The sequence below is a fragment of the Pelophylax lessonae genome (assembly GCF_965119305.1).
Source record: "Pelophylax lessonae genome assembly, chromosome: 2".
NCBI lineage: Eukaryota > Metazoa > Chordata > Amphibia > Anura > Ranidae > Pelophylax > Pelophylax lessonae.
Window position 1 is genome coordinate 176,409,000 of NC_138769.1, and position 21,958 is coordinate 176,430,957.

Here is a 21,958-nt window from a genome sequence, read left to right on the forward strand (position 1 = left end):
AAAAAGACAGTTAAAAAAAATATATATTTTTTTTACTTTCTGCTATAAAGCATATTCAATAAAAAAAATGTAAAAAATCAAATTTCTTCATGAATTTGGACCAATATGTATTCTGCTACATATGCTGGGAAAAAAAAATCCCAATAACTGTATATTGATTGGTTTGCATTAACGTTAAAGCGTATACAAACTATGGAATTTGTATTTATATTTTTTTTTATACTAGTAATGGCAGCGATCAGCTGGCAGTCTGACACTATGGGAACCAGTGACACTAATATAGTGATCAGTGCTAAAAATATGCACTGTCACCGTATTCATGACACTAGCTGGGAAGAGGTTACCATCTAGGGTGATCAAACTGCTAAATGTGTGCCTAACAGTGCTTGGTGTGTTTACTGTGAGGTGTTTTTACTAAGGAATTTGTTGATTTTTATTCCATGCTTTGCAGGGAAACAAAAACCAGTACATCCCCGGTGACAGGACAGAGCTCTGTATTGTTTACATACACAGAGCTCTGTCCTGTCTTCCTCCTCGCCGAACAATGGATGACCGCCGACACCCGTTGATCGGCTTGTGCTGTGACTAATCCCCGGAGGTACTGGATCATGTACTAGGTACGTGATCCAGTATAGGAGCGACATTCTGCCTCCATACTTATATGTGAGGTGGTCGGTAAGTGGTTAAGTAAAGACTTTGAACCCCTTTTAAATATAGGCACCACATCGGTCTTGTGCCAATCTAGTGGTACCAGGTCAATCATTAGAGTCTCTAAAAATTAGAAATAATGGCTTTGAAATAACAGAGCTCAACTCTTTGAGGACATGTGGGTGTAAGTCATCTGGTCCAGGTGCTTTATTCACATTTATTTATTTTTTTAAATGGTTCTTGACCATACCAGTTTAGAGCCATTGGGGTTCTTTTGTGGGCTACGTTAATTCTATACCCATTATAGACTTAAACTCCCCATTTTCCTTTTTATACATCAAGCTGAGAAAAGTATTTAATAAATTTGCCTTCTCTTTATCCCTAGGAAGAAATTCTAAATTATCTTGTAAAGGCCCTACATGCCCAGACCTCTCTTTTCAAAAAGGAATTTATTTTTCCCCCTGATTGAGCAAATTTAAATTTTTTGCATTCCCCTGGATCAGCTGTGGGAATTGGATTTTGCATATGGAGGTTTTTATTTATTTATTCTATTTCATTGTTTTTTTTTTCTATTGGTTGAGCTAGAAGGACTTTTTAAACCTGACTAACTATGTAACCATACCTGGGTATACAATTCTTTTTCCTCGTTTTCTTGTTTAATTGTTCTTTCTACCTTTTTATTTTCTGCTTTCCTACTCAAAAACAAAATGGAAACAAAGCTTCAAAATGTATTAGTTGTACAAAAATGTAAATTATTTTGTATGCTAGCCTTATGAATAAAAAAAAGACCAAAAATAATAAATGCAAGTCTGTCTTTGTTTCCCTTTTTTACAGGGTTACCTTATTTGTCTTGAAGTTGGGTACCTTTCAGTACGCACTGTTAAGGCCATTACTTATGTTTTTGCAAATTGTTCTTTGGACTAATGGAAATTTCATACTTGGTGATGTAAGTAATTTACTAGGAGATATTTTAAGGCTAAACAAAAAATGGTGCTTTGTGGCACCCTGGTTTTCCTGTGTGTTAAGCTCTGTTTGGAAACATTTAATTTAATTTTAAAGATTTAAAATAATGCTTATCATTGGGCTCATTGAAACCGGTGGTTAGTAAAGCTGCTTTGTAGGTAAGTGACTGGCTTCTGCATCTAATTAAAATTAAAGAGGACCTGTTCCTTTAGTTTTAGACTGATATAAAAATGTATTTATCTACCCAACTATTACTTTTGCTAAGTATAGTGAGCTTCTTGCACCACCAGCTCAGTCCTGTTTATCCAACACTTAACAAGATTGAATATTTGGCTTATTTATGCATAGCGTAGCCCTCAAAATAAATATTGTACCCCCCCCCCTAAAAAAAAATATATATATATATATATATATATATATATACTACTTAACAAACATCAACAAAATGTCTTATCAAACGGTCAAAGAAGTCTAGGAATATCTTCATAAATTCCAGTTGCTCTAAGATGAGCAGGCCAATTTCCATATAGAGGGACTCTTTCACTGTAAGGACTCTTTCACATGGAGTCGCTCTGCTCCGTTCAGCCAGGGATCCGTGAGCAGATCCCCTGCTGAATCGGAGTTGAATGGGACAGATGTCAGATTTTTGTCCGTTATAGCTCTATGGGTGACTGGATGTAAATGGACTTGTGTCCATTTAAATCAGGTTACCTCCAATCTGTAATGTTTAGATCTGGAAAAACTGAAAAGTAGAGCGGCTAAGTGTAAAAGACCCCTAAGTTGTTCCCCTGGCTGCTCAGTCATCTACAAATCTTACCAAAATCAATGTTTTGTTCTCTGTCTTCAATATTTAAATATCTCTATTTTTAGTATTAAACATAATTATTCAATAAGAAATCCTGCACTAATTCAGCGCAAACAATAAGAATTCACTTCTCTCTGATTTGATGGTATCAAACTAATACCTGAAATGTTCTACATTATCAATGATTTTCTCAAAATTTGATTGAGTAAACATAACAGAGTATAGAGTAAACCCCCAGACCCTTATAATTAGCATTTTCAATGTTATTTCATATTGGTCTGTCCTTTAAATGTATGTAGAATAAAGCTTGAGGACCTAAGTAGTGTGTACTGTGTTTCCCCGAAAATAAGACCTACCCTGAAAATAAGACCTCCTGTTATTTTTGGAGAGGGCTGCAATATAACCCCTACCCCGAAAATAAGCCTTTGTTTTAGTGTATGTAAAATCCTAGAATCCACTTTATTACTGTTTTATATAATGTCCATTGCGTGTTTCTGTAATCTAATTGTGTGAAATACCTTCGGTACAGCGCTACTCGGTGCTCAGCTGATCTCCTGCTCTGCTCTCCTTCTCATCTCATAGCTCTCAGAGGGGGATCTCAGCCCCTCCCCTCTGCAATGTTCAGAGCGGGTCACAGAAGCGCAGCGTATTATATTATAATAATGTGAAATAACTGCGTTACGACACCGCTCTGCGCTTCCGTGACCCTCAGCTGTCAGCGGGGGAGAAGAGAAGATCATGAGATCAGCTGAGCTCTGAGCGGCGCTGTACCGAAGGTATTTCACACAATTATAATATAATACTCGCCGCTTCTGTGACCCACTCTCAACACTGCAGAGAGGAGGGGATGAGATCCCCTGCTGACAGCTATGAGAAGAGAAGGAGAGCAGAGCGGGAGATCAGCTGAGCGCTGAGCAGAGCTGTACCGAAGGTATTTCACACAATTATAATATATTACTCAGCGCTTCTGTGACCCGCTCTGAGCACTGCAGAGAGGAGGGGATGAGATCCCACACTGACAGCTATGAGAAGAGAAGGAGAACAGAGCGGGAGATCAGCTGAGCGCCGAGCAGCGCTGTACTGAAGGTATTTCACACTATTAGATTACAGAAACACACTGGACATTATATAAAACAGTAATAGAGTGGATTCTAGGATTTAAAAAAAAAAAACACTTTTAGTAGGTTCACACAGGGGATTCCTGACAGGGAGGGAGAGAAGACCGCACATTACATGATAAGACTTACCCCGAAAATAAGCCCTACTGTGTCTTTTGGTGCCAAAATTAATATAAGACCCAAGTTTATTTTTGGGGAAACCTGGTAGAAGAATGCAAATGTCTTGTTTTTAATTTTGTTGTGCTTAAAATAATTTTCACCGCTATGTCTAGCCTTTTTGATTTTTTGTTTTATAAGTACCGGGCCATTGTTGGCCTTGTGAAATGTCCACTGCATGTTACCTGTCTTATGTTTTCAATTTGAAAAACTAATAAAAATTGTTAACTAAAAAAAAAATAAATCAGACATTTTCTAAATTTAGTTATGAATATAGATCACTAATTCTTGCTTTTTTATGACATCATTGTGCAAATAACTTCAGAAGAATGACTTCTTTAATATATTCTTTTTCAGTCACGTGCACACATAGCTACAATTTATATAGGCGTGCTTCTCGCATTTACCACGCTCACTGCACTTTGGGCAGTTGGAGTTATGTTTGAACTCACCCGACCTGCCTTAGCTGATAAGAATATTATTGCAAAATTTGCTGCTTATGAGGTAAGACATTGTAAGAAGGTTACTTAACACTTTATAATCATGATTATAAGAGGGTGGCTGGACATGTGGGCATGATAACCAATTAGTATTTTTTTGACAGACACATAGGCAGAATCACTAATCTTGCCTTTAAGGTGCATAAACTTTTAAGAGCAATTGTCTGTGCTATCTGACTGCTGTCAGGCACCACCAACCCCTGGCAGCTGTCAAAAATAGGAGGATTCTAGGAAGAGGTAAGAAAAAAGAAGTGCAGACATTGACAAATGGCACTGCTTATCACAATATCTATCTGAACAGATTTTCTAAACTAGCAGGTTGATTTTTTTTTTTTTTGGACAAACAGCTGGCAATCATGCTTAGACACATAGACCTGACAACAGCCAGGCTGGACATTTGCATCTTATGTTTGAAAGCATGTCAGCACACCTATTTATGCTCTGAGCACCTTCCCCAGCATTCAATTTTTATTGAAGCAACCATTGGTTATTATTTATTGGTTGGCACTACTGTCTTGTAGCGCTAGGGTCCTCAATTTGAATCCCAAGCCAGACACTGCATACATGGAGTTTGTATGTCCCCCCCTGTGATTACGTAAATTTCCATTGGGTACTCCACTTTCTGCCCACACTCAATGCTAGTAGATTAGTTGGCTTTTGTCTAAATTGGCCTTAGTGTGTGTGTGTATGTGTATATATGCATGTGAGCTACGGACTTTAGAATGCAAGCTCCTTAAGGGCAGGGGCTGATATAAATGTACAATATGGAGAGTGCTGCATAAATTATGCATGGAAATGTTCACTTTAAATGTAAGTAAACAAAAGCATAAAAGGAATAAATGATTAAAAGAGTGTGTCACTGAAGTGCTAAAATGCCAGGCAATTGAATTTTTCACTTTTGGGCAAACCTAACTCATTAGAATCTGTTCTCCCTCTCGCACCTAAATCGCACACTGGTTCACACTGACATCTGCAAATCGCTGGAGGTGCCAATGTAAAGTTAATGGCAACCCCCAATTGGTTCGCAGATCGCAGTGTGAACTATGAAATGGTACTACAGGAATTGGATCGTATGGGTGTGATCCAATTTCAGTGCGCACCAAAAAAAGGGTCCGCCACTATTTTGGTGCGAATGCGATGCGATTTCAGTCATACAGTTTGTATGGCTGGATTTGCACCACATAGACATTGCTTGTGATGTGCACAGCAATGCAGTGTGAATCACATGTCATGTCTGTGATTGCACCAGTGTGAACCCAGCTTGAAAGTGTGATCTCTTTTATTTAAAGGTATTTTATTGAACAAACAAAACAATACATAACAGAAAAATAAAAGGTAGCATGTCAATTGAGGAGCCAAGAAAAAACACACACAAGACTCCATTTTCCATCAAAAACCATGACATAAATAACATACACAACTGTCGGCTGCAACATTAGTAAAGAGCCCTCCCAGCGAAAAGAAAAAATCTCCCAGAGGCAGTAATAACCATCGACTACGTAGAGTCAGAAACCGAAGAAATAGTCCGGTCAGAGTCCACCCAAAAGGCCCAAATTTTCCGGAACTTCTTAGGGCAGCCTCTGGCCTCATACGTCATTTTATACAGAGGTAATGCCTGGTTAATAAGCGCAATCCATAATGGAACGTCAGGGGGAGCAGTAGATTTCCATCTAGTAGCTATAGCCTTCCTAGCATAAAAAAACGTTAAGCGGAGAAACAATTTAGTATGAGCAGGGGCGTCTTCGTCATCCACATAACCTAGCAGACAACGAAGGGGGCCGCAAACATTGGACAATTGAGAGATATCAGCAACAAAAGCTGTGACCTCCGACCAGAAGGCACGGACAGGGGGACATTCCCAGAACATATGAAAAAATGAGCCCTCGGCAACAGTACATTTGGAGCATAGTGGAGAAGGCAACATACCTATTTTGTGCAAAAATACTGGGGTGTAGTATGCTCTGTAAAGAAGCTTCAATTGGATAACCCTATCCCTAGAGGAGATAACAACAGGTATTTGTTCCGGAAGGACGTCTCGCCACACCTCCTCCGACAGTTCCGGGATATCATCCCGCCACTGAGACTCGACCACCGCCAACCTTTTGGAATGAGAATGTAGAAGTCGTGTATAATATGTAGAGATCAGTTTCTCGTGCGAGGAGTCAGAGAGAAGGCTTTCCAAGGGGGTGGGTTCAAGCGAGACATTGCGAAGGCCAAACTGGGCAGCCGCCGTGTGTCTCAGTTGCAAGTATCGGTAATAAGCTGTGGATGGCAGGCCAAAAGTAGATTGCATGTCCGCAAAGGACCTAAAGGTTCCCCGGACATACAAGTGGGAAATGGATTTCACGCCAAGTCGGGACCAGAAAAGACCGTCATCCCGACGAAAGTGTGATCTCTAACTAGTCCAGTATAAGATGTTTTACTCACGCTGCCTCAGGAGGATTAGCAGTGACTCGATCCAAATGACATCCAGTAGATTGTAGAAAGTTTTACTTTAAAACATGTAAAGATCATACATATGAATATCAGATAAGTCAAACAAGCATGATGTGCATAGCTCCAGCTAGATTAGTACATGTGAAGCATTAAATGGAGACTGGACATGAAAAAGGGAGGGACTAACTACACCGAGCATGCCCTAGCTACAGAGTGAAGTAGAAACAAAACTATTTAAAGGCAAACACATAGACAATGCATGTGCAACATGATACTCCCCGTCAAAATCAAAGACTTCAAATATTAAACAATTGAGTCCAAATAGTAAGTGGAAACTGTTCCAGGAAACCCTGAAAAGAAGAAAAGAGGGCAGAACAAGAGAAAATCAATACAAACATTAACATGCTTTAAACTTGAAAGTCACTGCTAATGGCTGTAAACTGGTACTGAAGACAGTTTGTGAGTCTATCTCCATAAAGGAAGACAGCATCATGCACCGGTCCTTCCTACTTCCCCTTGATCAAGTCATTGCTTTAGAAGATGAATCCCCTTCCTTTAACAAAAGAAGGAACTTATTCAATGATGGCCACAATGGGGGGAAGGTTCTTTGTGGGTGTGCCATCTGTGACATATTGGTGGTCATCCTCCATGTTTGCAAATGAAATGAAATGGATGAAAAACAGGGACAAGTGGTCTTCTGTTGTCTCAAGACTTGTCCCTGTTGTTCATCCATTTCAAACAATATCTTGCTGTCTGTGTAAAAGTGAAAAAAGAGTACTTTTTTTACGTTTTATAAGCAATTTCAATGGCTAAAACAGCTGCACAGAGGTCAAGCCTTAGAATGGTATGTGCTGGTTTTGGGGTCTGCTTGGCCTTACCGAGGACAAAACCCACATTTACTTTGTCTCTTGGATCTAGAATTTGATGTAGGCTATCACAGCTATTGCTTCAATTTAAGCATCAGAGAAAACATGGATCTCTCTTTCCATTATTGCTATCTTTGTTGTCTCTCTTTGGGTAATGGGGTGTCCCCATCTGTGTTTTCAGGAGTAGGCTGCCTTAGATGCATCTTACCCTAAATGGTAAAGTGTGCTATGAAACCCAGAGGATCATGAATGTTGTTTACAGACAAAACTCCTTGTTTCTCTAAAGCCCCGTACACACGTACCGATCGTCGGCCGAACGATCGGCCGTCCTTTGTCCAGGGCTGTCGTATCTGTTGAAAACTGCAAAAGACTGCACACGAATTTTGTCGGCCAACAACAGCTGACTGCAGAAGTGATGTCATGTGATGGTTAACTTTCCTTGTCTTTTTTCTTTTCTGTCCAGTCTTGCAAATCTGCTGTCTGTCGGCCGAATTCTGTACTGACTGGCGAACAATCGGCCGTTCTGGTGTTCGCCAACAAAAATTTTAATGCCTGCACGACAGATTCTGTTCGGCCGAAAATGCGCTGTCGGCTGTTGGAAGCATCATACTAACAAGCCGACAATTGGCCGATCGTTCGGCGGCCGAATATTTACGGCCGACAATCGCTACGTGTGTACGGGACTTTAGGGCTTGTCAAAAGTTGATACTTGAGACATGAATGTGTCTTGTCTGACATCCCAAAGAAATCAGATGCTACGTTGCGTAAGGGAAGGATCCATTCCTAGCTGTATTCCCTTTACACTAACAGCATGGTCAAGAAGAAAGGCTTTCATTACCTTGTCACTGTTAGAGACAATTTTATGAAGTCTGAGGTTGGCAGCGGCAAGCATATCCTGAGTTCTCTTGAGAAGATTAATTGCTTCTTCTTCTTCTGCAGACAAAGATTTGAGCCCATCATCTATGTAAAATTTCCTTTCCACAAATTCACAAGCATCAAATCTGAATTCTTTTTCACCTTCTTGAGCTGTTCTTCACAGCCAATAAATTGATATAGCAGGAGAAGGGCTCTTACCAAAAACATGTACTTTCATTCTGTGGTCTTTGACTTCATCATTAACATCGGTATTGTGATACCATTGGAACCTGAGGAAGTTTCTGTTCTCTTCTCGAATGATGAAACAGTAGAACATTTGCTGAGTGTCAGTCATAACAGCAACTGGTTCTTGTCTTCAGCGAAGCAAAGCTCCTTTAAGGTTATTGTTCAGATAAGGCCCGGTGAGAAGAACATTAGTTAGGGAAACACCTACACATCGTTCACTTAAATCAAAGACCACTCTGGTCTGATCTGGCTTGTGAGGATGATACACATCAAAGCATTGGAGGTACCAACATTACTCTCCTTCCTTTAGAGGTGGTGCAGGCTCTGCATGATTTCCCCCCCATCACCTTCTGCATAAAGTCAACAAAGTTTTTTTTCACCTCAGGGTTTCTGTTCAAGGTTGGTTGCAATGAAGTAAATCGTGCTTCTGCATACCGAATGTTATTTAGTAGTTTATTTCTTGAAGAGGTACAAATTGGCAGTGGTGCCACCCAGTTGTTGGAATTATCCTGAAAGAACTTCTTGCTCAAGGAACTCCTTGTCTTTCATTGTGGCTGCCAGTTCATTATCTTTACTCATTACATCAAACAACATGGCGCAAACATTGTCACCTTGTGTGAAGAACTGTAGCCTTTACTGCAAATGTTTTCTCTGTTATGGTAGTGATGTGGGTACTGTTCAAAACCAGAATTGTGACCATTTGGCAGGACATGTGTCTTGAAAGAAGAAACTGTGGAAGACCTCCTGACATTACCCAAGCAGATGTCTATAATATACCCAGCCTAGGTCCAAGTGCAGGGCACATTGCATCATGTGGCCCGCTTTTTTGTTGTTGAGCCTTTTGTACCCTTGGGATATCTCTGCCTAAAGCAGGAGAATATCAGTATCACAGCTGGTATGTGGTCAGCTATGTCTTTCAAGTAAGAGTCGTAAGAGGCAACTACAGAAGTAGGAATCTCCTCTCTGTTGTTTGGAATCTAGTTGGACTCGGTGAGAGTGGACAATGGTATTTCTACACTGCCATTCAGTTGAGCTACTACAAGACCATTGGCTCTCCTGCTTGAAACTTCTGTGATGCCAACACAGTTACCCAGGGTATATGGTAAGGCATCTCCTGTTATGTTTAACAGGTCAAAATGCTTTGATCTTTCAAGAGACCTGTTATTCTCACCATCTAGGATAGTATACAGTTTTACAGCTTTTTCGGGTTGACCCTTGGGGTATACACAAATTAAGCATATTTTGGCACAGGATTGTTCAGAGTCCTTCTCCACAGACAACCCTACATGCGCAGAAAACTGGAGTATTAGGCACTGTCTAGTGTGTGCTCTACCTGCCATGATTTTCCTCTGGAGGATTACCTGTAGACAGAGTGGGACTGTCTTGAAATGGATGAAGATATTGCACATGATCCTTACTCATTACATTCTATGCACTTAATAGTGGTCTTACAGTCTCAGAAGGTGTTCTGTGGAAGCACAGCATTTGAGTCAAACCCCAAATTTCTTTAAAAGAATTGGCATTCTTGCAAGGGTTTCTTTCTAAAGCTGACACACATCCTAAACATGCCGGGTCTGTTATGTATGGGACATTGGCGATTTGGGTTATCAATTTTCTTGTTCTGATTAGTCTTTTCAGAGACTGGAGAAGGTTAAGGCAGAATGTCAGTCCTTTTCACTGTCACTGGACCTCTGCGGTCTCTATGTGGAATGTGTCAGTTTGCAGGTCCTGGAGAAGGTAGACCAATAGGGTTGGACTCACCAAAAGAGGAAATTGGATCATTCTTAGTATCTGCAATTTTCCTAATGAACTCACAGAAGTAGGAAAAGGAAGGAAAGGAAACTTTTTTTCTTCCTTGTACCTTGATCCAAGTGATGCCATTTTTTCTATATACCATAAGGTAACTTAGAGACTACCAAGAGCGGTACCTAAGTAACTGAGATCGGGTAGGTGGGTATCAGCCTTGGCAAGTTGAAGCTTCAAAAGAAGACCACTGAACTCTTGAAACTTTAGAATGTCTCTGCCAGATATTTTTGTAAAGAATTGAAACCTTTTAAATAAAGCATCCTCAATGGCTTCTGGGCTGTCGAAGCTATGCTTAAGTCTGTCCCAAGCAGCGTTAAGACCTACGGCAGGGCTGTTAATGTGAACAGCTTTGATTCTTTTAGTGTTCAGCAGATTGAGGACCTGTCCACTTGAAAACAGTTCCAGTTCTCCTGTAGTTGTGATATCTAGTTCACTAATGGTGGCTTTGAAGGTGGATTCCATGCTCTATAATTTTCAGGTTTGTCATCAAACTTAGTGAGACCTGTCTTGTTGAGTTCTTTGCAAAGCATGTATTTAACTAACTGCAACATGTAAGAGTTTCAGACTTTGAATGTACAGCTTTGTGCGGATCAATATTAGTTACATTAGCTGGTGTGCTAAGATTGAGCCCCTTTGGGGGGTATGGTGGTGCAAAGGCATTCATACCTGACACTGGCTTAGAGTTGATTGCTGTGTTGGGTTGTTGCTATGAAGCAGTTTTCTTATAAAATGTATTGTCGGTTATCTACATACAGGTGTCTACAGTTTGCTGTGGTGCAAAAGCCTGGAGTAGTGAGGGATGAGTAGGCATATTGGCTTGAGTGGTGGTAGGTGCAGTGTACTTGCCTTGGTTGAAAGTTACAGCTGCTGGGACATGCCGCTGACGTTTTGGGAGAGACTGTGAGGAATATAATGCATATGATGAGTGTCTGCTGCTGTTACTTCCTTCACTTTTGCTAGCAGCTTGCTCTAAAACCTTTAACCTTGCCATGGCTGTGGTGTACTCATATTGTTTCTCCAAAGCTTCAGTCTCTGCTCTAATGCATGTGGCCTCTGCTTCCACTTTTACTCTCTTGCGTGCAACTTCTGCTTTAGTCTCTGCTTTCTTGCATGTGGATTTTTCAGCTTCTGCTTCCATCTCCGCCTTTCTTTTGGAAAAAGGCTCCTTGAATTTTAGAAGTTTCAGCATCCGCACAAGCTTTAATAGGTTGTTGGCTGAGAGTGGAAGATCTTGAGTGTAGAAACTTGGCAGATCTAGAGGAGTGCCTCAAAGATGCAGAGCAATGAGATTTGGACTCATGAAGTTGTCCGATTCTCACCTGTGTCTTTGTCTTTGCTTGTAGCACTAAACTGTCTCCTTTTAGATTAAGCTCATTAAATTCCCTTTAATTCTTCCTGTGACTCTCCAGTGTTGTATCGCTTTAAGAGACTGGGACACAGTCTTTTATCATTCTCATAGTTAGCAATAAATTGTTTGAGAGCGCCCTCTGGTTGCAGAACCTCATGAGAAGACTAAGAAAGGCATGATATGCAATCAACTGTTTTAGTCCAAAAGTGATTGACATTAAACAGCAGCTCCTCTTTATCAACTTCATAACTCTGTAGAGCCTTCCAAGTTGGTTTAACCAATCATTTAATTTGTCTGCTTAAATTCTGATCTGGACAGGATTCAGGTTCTTGTGGTATTTCAGCCTCCACAGAAAATATAATGTCTTGCTCTGCCACCATATGGACAACAAAGAGTTAACTGGCAGTCTCTGAGAAATGTATAAGTTTCTTAGCTGTGTGCTTAGAGGTTATTTGTGAATCACTGAGAAGCATTTTGTCTCACTTGTTTCAGAAGGTTTTAGGAAGACATGTTGAGGAAGACATCAGAATAGCATGTAGTAATGTTGGCAGCTTCCACCGACCTGATGTAAAATATACACCTGACTTTTACAGTTCAACAGTCTATTAGAAAATGCTGAATTATTTCATTTCTGTAGGCTTCTGTGATTAGCTTGCAGGCATGTGAAGGCTTGTATGACAATGGCTGCAATGTTTTTGCTGGGTCCAGTCTCCCTCCTGTGTCTATAAAAGGGAGGAAGTCTGGATCCAGATAAGCTGAAGCCTGGGGGCTCCAGGGAACATATGGGGAATCTACACTATAGACTTGCTGGGACCTATGGTCCGCCTGGAACTCCGAATCTCCGGAAGAAACATAAACATGGACTTCTCAGTTATAGCACCATCAAGTTTGGACTATTCTCTAAGAAACGTCACCCATACAAGAAATCTGAGACATTGCATGCTATAAATGTTCTACCATAAGTTCATTAAAGTTGTTCCAACTGCTCAAGGCCTGGTCTGAAGGTATTCAAGGGGTGCATGTGGGGTCCTGGCATTTGTCTGAGGAACCAGGATCTAAAATAGCACATTGGGGTCTGTGTAACATCACTACAATAAAAGATTAACCTTCAAGGAAGTTGCTGTGTGTAACCACAAGAGGAAATAGCAACCAGTCATTGGCGTGGTATCTGATAGGTGGCAGGTTCTCTAGTAGTGAGGGGGTTGGTGCTGGACTCCCTCCCAAGCTGTCCGTGGATCACTGGAAGTGGACTAGCGTTATGGAAATATATGCCTGTCACTGGTCACAGAAATAGAAGGGTAAATAAAAGCAAACACGCTCTATGTGCTCAGTAGGACCCCATTCTGTTACTGGGAGTGAGGTAACAGAGGTACACTGACTGGTGGAGTGGGCATAGGCTCTGCGTGTCCCTCCTAATACAAGATATACACCTGTAAACGTGTGAAGGACAAGGGACAACAGCTCCCGGAGGGACTCCTCATACAACACTACGCACGAGTAGCTCACCTTACGTTGGGGAACTACCTTAATATTTGACTTTTTACATGACCGCCTGGTTTTGAGCATTGGTGAGAATGCCTTTGGTCAAGGTGTTACCCCTGTGCTAGGATGAGTGACTCTGATCATTGCCTGGTGTAGCCCAAATAACCCACCCCAGGGTAGGCCTTCCATGTGACCCACGCTTGGCAACCCAACGAGGAGGGGAACATGGAGGGAGTGTTACCCACCTCCCTACAATAGCATATTCCAGAAATATAGCAGGATTCTTCACTGAAACTAAAACTGTCTTGCTGAAGCTTTGAAAGTTTATTTCTTGGAGCTAAACAATGATTTTTGACTGTTCTGCCTTTCCAATCTAAGAACTGTAAGCATGATCGCTAACTTATCCAGTGTATGAGATGTATTACTCACGCATCCTCAATAGGATTAGCAGACAGTGACTTGATCAAACTGACGATAGATAGATAGATAGATAGATAGATAGATAGATAGATAGATAGATAGATAGATAGATAGATAGATAGATAGATAGATAGATAGATAGATAGATAGATAGATAGATAGATAGATAGATAGATAGATAGATAGATAGATAGATAGATAGATAGATAGATAGATAGATAGATAGATAGATAGATAGATAGATAGATAGATAGATAGATAGATAGACAGACAGACATATAGATAGATAGATAGATAGATAGACAGACAGACAGACAGACAGACAGACAGACAGACAGACAGACAGACAGACAGACAGACAGACAGACAGACAGACAGACAGACAGACAGATAGATAGATAGATAGATAGATAGATAGATAGATAGATAGATAGATAGATAGATAGATAGATAGATAGATAGATAGATAGATAGATAGATAGATAGATCTTAGTGTGTATAGTTCCAGCTGGATTAGTACATGTAAAGCATAAAATGGAGACTGAACATGAAGAAGGAAAATTACTAACTACACTGAGCATGCCCTAGCTACAGAGTGAAATAAAATTATTTAAAGGAAAACACGCAGACAATGTATCTTTCTTTACATGATAGAATCGGCTTAACCCCTCCATGCCAATGTAACCCATATATGTAGCCTCATGGAAGTGGGCTTTTTTCCGTGGGGCTGCATATATGCGTATCCCCCTTTGTGCTGGGAGCACGCTGCACAACGCGCTCCCAGCACAGACACTGGGCTCTCACCGAGAGCCCCAGGTCTCATACTAACGATCAGGACTCAGGACTGTTGGTTCTGGGTCACCTGATTGCTGTGACAGCCTCTGATTGGCTATGACAGTGATTAGTCACTGTAAGCCCGTCCATGTGTTTATTTACTCTTATGAATGAAGAGAAAAGTATATTGTATCTTCCTGTTCTTGCAGGAGAGAAAATTAAAAAAAAAAAATCTAAGTGTGTAAAAAAAAAAAAAAAAAATCTAATAAAAAAAAAGAGAAAATATAAAGAAAAAAATAAGAAGATCAAGGTTTGCCAGGGTTAGTGTTAGGATCAAGAGCGGGGGGAAAAGGTCAAGGTCGGGGTCAAAAGTCATGGTCAGCATATTTTGCGTAGAATCATTTTTTTTTTTTTTTAAATTAGCATCAGTGTCAGTTAGTGTCAGTGTCAGTGTGTTTTGGACAGGATAAAAAATGCAAAATGTACACCATTGTTTCTGGGCTGTACTATGGGTACAAACAACAACTAACATACACATATGTGGTATTGCTACAATTGTCAGAAGCAGCAGAATATTACAGCTATATTTTTTTTATATATATAATTTTTCTAACTACTTTGGGCCATTTTTCCTTTGATAATAATAATAAAAACAAAAAAAAAACAGGAGATATCCATTACCACTTAGTTACCACCAAAAGAAAGCCCAATGTGTCCTGAAAAAAAGCAAGGTATAATCCACCTGCATACACTAAGTAGTTGTGATGATATATATATATATATATATATATATATATATATATATATATATATATATATATATATATATATATATATGTATATATATATATATATATATATATATATATATATATATATATATATATATATATATATATATGTATATATATATATATATATATATATATATATATATATATATACATACAGTTGCTATGGACTGGTATATATATATAGACTGTTGTCTTTATTCAACCTCAACTACTATGTAACTATGTAACACATGCCAAAGTTGCAAAATTGTGCTTAGGCAATAGAGGAACACTTTGTTTCACACAGAAACCTAGACTAAACCAAGTCGCACTCTGTGGACACATGTCATACATCATTTCATTGTGGACACATGTCATACATCATTTCATTGTGGACACATGTCATACATCATTTCATTGTGGACGCATGTCATACATTATTTCAGGTAGAGGAGAAAGTAAAGGTTTCAGGAATGGTGAGGCAGACCTGCAGAAAAATATAATTGTAAAATATATTCACAATATAGGAGGGATTTTCAGAATTTTTCTGCAATACAAACATGCCCTGGATAGCATCTCTACAGTACATTTACAATACAATACAACTTGAATTAGGAAGGTCTGCCTGCTTACTAGTTTTTCTGCCATAGACATTTTCAGGTACTTTTTTAATCATTAGCCATATTGATAATTATTATGTTTAAAATTCTTATTATTTTTACAGTTTATTGTTATTTTGAGCCAACTGCAAACGTCAACCATTACTATTCTTGGTAATGTTGGGGTGATTTCCTGTGTTCCCCCACTCCCAGGACCATCCAGAGCATCATGTGAGTACCTTTCATTTAATATAGGACCATACTACAGCAAACCGTTTCAATGATATACCAAAACACTGTGTGATTATTAAATGTTAATATTTTAACTGTCTTTTTATAGAATAGAATTCCATGATTTAATTGTAGTTATAGCTGAACTCAAACCAGAGAGCATTTGGTTATATCTATTGGGACGAAAAAAAACATGTACCTCTGCTGATGTACTGTATATGTCATTGATGGGTCACTTCTGTTTAGTTGAAAATTCATTCTTTCATTCATGCCAGATAGTATAGTATAGTCTTCCTGTACTTTCATAGCTTTGAGAGATGGGACTCTTGTACAGGGAAGCTGTAGTGTTGTTTATCTTCCCCCCTCTCTCCCTTGTCCATTCACAAAATACCTCGTGGTGATGGTGGTTCATGTGCTGGTTCATAATGATGGTCCTGACAGATATGACCAAAAGCTCTCTGCCTGGAATACCTCTTTAATATCACAAGATGTTGCTGACTGCAGTACAATCAGATGTCATGTTAAAGTGGTTGTAAACTTACATTTTTGACTTGTTCCTATACAGTAGGTAAGGTAATGTAAATATTTCCTAAACATGTACTGTTTAGGAGATATTTACTATATATGCAGCCAATGACGTCATCGGTGCATGTGCTCTAAAGGATCAGCCGTTCCTTTAGAATCTTGTACCATAAATGGCGGCTCCCCCCCCCCCTTCCCCTGCAGGTGCGGGACTGACGTCACCATGGCTCTGGCCAGTCACACACAAAGGAAGATAGAAGGGGCCCTCCAACGATAACAGCGCATCACTGGAAGGCTTTGTTTTTAGGTATTATTCACATAATGTACTAGTATGCGATGCATACAAGCACATTATGGCTTTACCTTGAAATTCAGAAAAAAAAAAAGGCACCAGCTTTTTTATAACCGCTTTAATAAAAAAAAAAAAAAAAAAAGGTATTCTCTTTAAATTGAGGCATAACCACAGATCATAAGCATTACATAATGTTAGAGCTGTCCCTTCCTTAGTCAATACATTTCCCTGCCTTTTTCCTATCCTCTCCCTACAGTGCCTTCCTATCACTAGCCCCTTCTTGAAGAATACTCACCAATTAGGGACCATGTCACACACTCTTCCTTAAAGTGCCATTCACAAGTTATTACTGGTAATATAATATGACATCTGCGCACTAGGCGAAAAAAATTTCTTTTCAGACTCTATGCAGAAGTAATGTGTAATATGTGAATTCAGCATGATGTCTCTTAATTATGATAAAGGGAAAAGCTGATTACGGTATTGTACACAGAGATTTTAAAAATGCTACAATTAGATTTGTAGAAAGACATGGCAATTTTGTGTTTGTGTGTGCAGTATATTTGAATGTAAAGTAGATAATACACAAGCCTTGCCAGGGAGTGTAAGGTGACCGATAAAAAAAAATAAAAGGAGGTAAAAATGACTAACAGGTCAGTAGTAAGTAGTATCAATGCACCAGAAAAGTATGACACTGGATCTGGGTTGCAGCTTTATAAAGGGCTTATACAGGTGTAGCTCATACAATTAGAATATCATCAAATAGTTCATTTATTTCAGTAATTCAATTCAAAGAGTGAAACTCATATATTTTATATAGATGCATTACACACAGAGTGATATATTCAAGCATTTCTTTCTTTTAATTTTGATGAATATGGATTACAGCTAGTGAAAACCCCAAATTTTGTATCTTAGAAAACTAGAATATTACAAAAGACTAAAAAAAAGTAATTTAATACAGAAATGTTGACTTACTGAAAAGTATGTCCATGTACAGTATAGTATGCACTCAATACTTGGTCAAGGCTCCCTTTGCATAAATTACTGCATCAATGTGGCGTGGCATGGATGAGATCAGCCTGTGGCACTCCGGTGGTGTCATAGAAGCCCAGGTTGCTTTGATAGCGGCTTTCAGCTCATCTGAATTGTTGGGTCTGGTGTATCTGATTTTCCTCTTGACAATACTCTACAGTTTCTCTATGGGGTTTAGGTCAGGAGAGTTTGCTGGCCAATCAAGCACAGTGATACCATGATCATTAAACCAGGTATTGGTACATTTGGCAGTGTAGGCAGGTGCCAAGTCCTGCTGGAAAATGAAATCAGCATCTCCATAAAGCTGGTCAGTAGGGGGAAGCATGAAGTTTTCTAGAATTTCCTGCTAGAGGACTGCACTGACTTTGATAAAACACAGTGGACCAACACCAGCAGATGACATGGCTCCCCAAATCATCATGGACTGTGGAAAATGTTGCATTTCATCTGGAAATCAAGGTCCCAGAGTCTGGAGGAAGAGTGGAGAGGCACAGAATCCAAGTTGCATGAGGTCCAGTGTGAAGTTTCCACAGTCAGTCACCTGCTGGTGTTGGTCCACTCTGTTTTATCAAGTCCAAAGTCAGTGCATGCCCTCTACCAGGGAATTCTAGAGCACTTAATGCCTCCCTCTGCTGACCAGCTTTATGGAAATGCTGATTTCATTTTCCAGCGGGACTTGGCACCTGCCCACACTGCCAAATGTACCAATACCTGGATTAATGCTCATGGTATCACTGTGCTTTTTTTGGCCAGCAAACTCTCCTTACCTAAACCCCATAGAGAATCTGTAGGGTATTGTCAAGAGGAAGATGAGAGACACCAGACCCAGCAATGCAGATGAGCTGAAAACCACTATCAAAGCAGCTTGGGCTTCCATAACACCTCAACAGTGCCACAGGCTGAGCCATGCTGCATTGATGCAGTAATTCATGCAAAAGGAGCCCTGACCAAGAATTGAGTGCATACTCTACTGTACATGAACATAATTTTCAGTAAGCCAACATTTCTGTATCAAAAATCCTTTTTTTTTTTTTTTAACCACTTGCCGATCGCTGCACAACTATCTATGTCGGCGGTCAGCCCCTCACAGGCAAAGTAACGTAGGGCTACGTCACTAGCTTGTGAGGGTCTAGGGAGCAAGCAAGCGCCGCCGGAGGCGCGCTCCCGCTCCCGCGTAGTCACGGACCCCCCTGCGCGTGTGACAGGTGGACCCGATGTCCGCCGGTCACTCTGCGATCGGCGGGGGAGAGGGAGAAAGTCAGGCGGCTTGTGTAAACAAGCTGCCTGTCATTCTCCCCTGTGTATGAAGGATGATCATACGGTTCTACTATGTGGAACCGTTGATCACTCTTCATACATCTGAAGCCACAGCCAATCACAGTAGAAAGCACGCCCCTAGGGACACACATAGCCCCTCCCTTTCAAAAAAAGTTAACCCCTTCACTGCCAGTGTATTTTTACAGTAACAGTGCATATGTATAGCACTGATTACTGTAGAAATGTCACTGGTAACCCCAAAAGTGTCAAAAATTTCAGTCAAGGGTCCGATCTGTCCGCCGCAATGTCGCAGTACCGCAAAAAAAATCGCAGATCGCCGCCATTACGCGTTAAAAAAAAAACAACAAAAATGACATAAATCTTTCCCTTTGTTAGTAAACGCGATAACTTTTGCGCAAACCAATAAAAATACGCTTTTTGCGATTATTTTTACCAAACATATGTAGCATAAAACAAATTGGCCGAAAATGTTAAAAAATTTTGATTTTTACATTTTTTTTTGGGGAATTTGATATAAAAATATATGAAAAATATTTCTATTTTTGCAAAATTGACGCTCTTTTTTTGTTTATAGCGCGTGATCAAAAAATTGCACAGGTGATCAAATACCATCAAAAGAAAGCTCTGTTTGTGGGAAAAAAAGGACGTCAAATTAGTTTAGGTACAGCGTTGCACGACCGCGCAATTGTCCGTTAAAGTCATGCAGTGCCGAATCGCACAATACCCCCTGGTCGTTTACCAGCCAAATCCTCCGGGGCTTAAGTGGTTAAATTGGTCTTATGTAATATTCTCATTTCCTGACATACTGAATTTTGGGTTTTCACAAGCTGTAATACCATAGGAAAGCAGGGGAACCAGCAGTAACACCAGGGATTTCACATAAAGGAAACAATACAAAGAGAACAGGATACTTTGTCGTACAAGTACATGGTACCACAGGCACATATCAGAAATATGACATTTTGGGGTATCAAATACTTTAAAGTAGAACTATATACAAAACCTTTTTTTCATTTTGGATAAAGTAAGGGAGGGTTATAAGCCCTGTCAGATTCTTTTTTTTCCATTTTTGTCCCATTGGGGATATTTATCTTCTCTTCCTGTCCTCTAGCCAAGATGGGAAGTAAGCAGAAATCTCTGCAAATCCCTTGAGGCCCCCCAGGTCGAATTATTTTTTTTTTTACTTTCAATGTTAATGCTAAACAGCATAAATTAAGAGGGTGAATCTACCTAACAGGGACACAGACAGCAATATAAACATAATAGGTGTTCTAATCCCTCTCCACTCTATCCAAAATTTAAAAAAAATAAAACATTTTTATCTTTAGTTATACTTTAACAAGAAAAAAGACTTCTCAACATAATGGCCAAAGTCATAAAGTGGAATTAAACTTCATTTTGAACTTGTACCTACAAGGCATAGTGAAATCTCCTAAACTTGCACTGTCTAGGAGATATTCACACAACATGTAGCCGGTGACGTCACCTGAGCATGTGCTCTCATACTGTTCCAGACTTTCAGAGCTATATGCCGGAGCTGAGGGCTCCCACGCACATGCACGTGTGACGTCATCGCGGCCCAGGCCATTTATACAGCCGGAGCCAGTGAACCCAAAAGGAAGAGCAGGTTAAGAGGGAGCCGTGACAGCACTGCACTGGAGGGCTCTGTGTAAGTCTGTGGTATTGTGCTAGTATGAAGTGCATACTAGTACATTATGACTTTAAACCTGCAGGAGGAGAATTGTTTTTTTATGTTTCTGGAGGTTTACTAATGCTTTAATTTTTTTCATTACTTTTTTTTTTTTTTACCTTGGCTCTTTATAAGTAATCTTATCTCATCAATTGGCACCCACTTTTTTTTTTCTTTAGCAAAGATTTGGACAGTTTTCACCAAAGCCATATAGCACAGCAATGTCTGTGAATTCTCTGCAAACTACTCCTCAGTTCAGTAATTCAACCCACTTCAATACAATATCCCAGCCTGTAACTGGCAATGAAGTATTAGCAGCACACCAATGAGATTACGCCTGTGCGTTTGCCCCTCTGAGCTATGGGTTTCAGATTGATCATAGTATGCAAAGAAATGTAGCACCCCTCATACACCCCAAAGGCTGGATATACCTCCAAAGACAGGAGAAGGCTAGCATTTCACCCCAGGGCTGAGTCCATGACTTAAATGAGGGGATCGAGAAAGGATAATGGGTGCCAGTTATTTTTGGCATTTTAAAGATTTAGTGTAGAATGGTTAAGGAGATAAGGGTTAGGGATCCCAGATATCATAGCAGATCACTTACAGACTCTTCAGATCCAGATCAATGTCCAGTTTCACAGGATCAGAACCTTTAAGCCGACCCCGCAAAACTCTAAGCACGTTCCCAAATTTCAGTGTATCCTCCAAGTGAGTCAGCAAGCGCTTCTGAGAGATAAGCCTTCTTCCTGGTTCTCTCTAGCAAAGGGACTGCCCTGGTTCTCCTCCTTGGCACAGCTTCCTCCAGACCAGTCAGGGCAACTTTAGAACCACTTCAGGACATGTTAGGCCCCAAACCAGGCTATTGGGCCTAACAGCAGAGCTCCATCCAGCAGCAATTCCCTAGGCCTTAGCCCAAGGGAAAAGAGTGAGCACATGGCCTGTCCCAGTTATTTATATCCTCCCCAGCATGCATCAGTGGCATGAACCTCCAATTAGCATGGCTGAAGAAAATATAAACATTCATAATTTAGTTTGTATGTAAACACGAATACTATGACCAGTGATACCAGTGACGTCTACTGGCAACAGTGATCACAAGCCAACTTAATCTTTTG

At 40.1% G+C, this 21,958-nt stretch overlaps 1 protein-coding gene across 1 annotated transcript in view; it reads left to right on the top strand.

The window, feature by feature from the left end:
- LOC309547833 (organic solute transporter subunit alpha-like) overlaps positions 1–21,958 on the top strand; it is a 52,957-nt gene that overhangs the window by 22,112 nt on the left and 8,887 nt on the right. Inside the window, exons 5-7 of the mRNA XM_082247839.1 lie at positions 1,483–1,594; positions 4,048–4,194; positions 15,921–16,026. Coding sequence (XP_082103965.1) covers positions 1,483–1,594; positions 4,048–4,194; positions 15,921–16,026 — 365 coding nt within the window. The remainder of the gene's footprint in view (positions 1–1,482; positions 1,595–4,047; positions 4,195–15,920; positions 16,027–21,958) is intronic.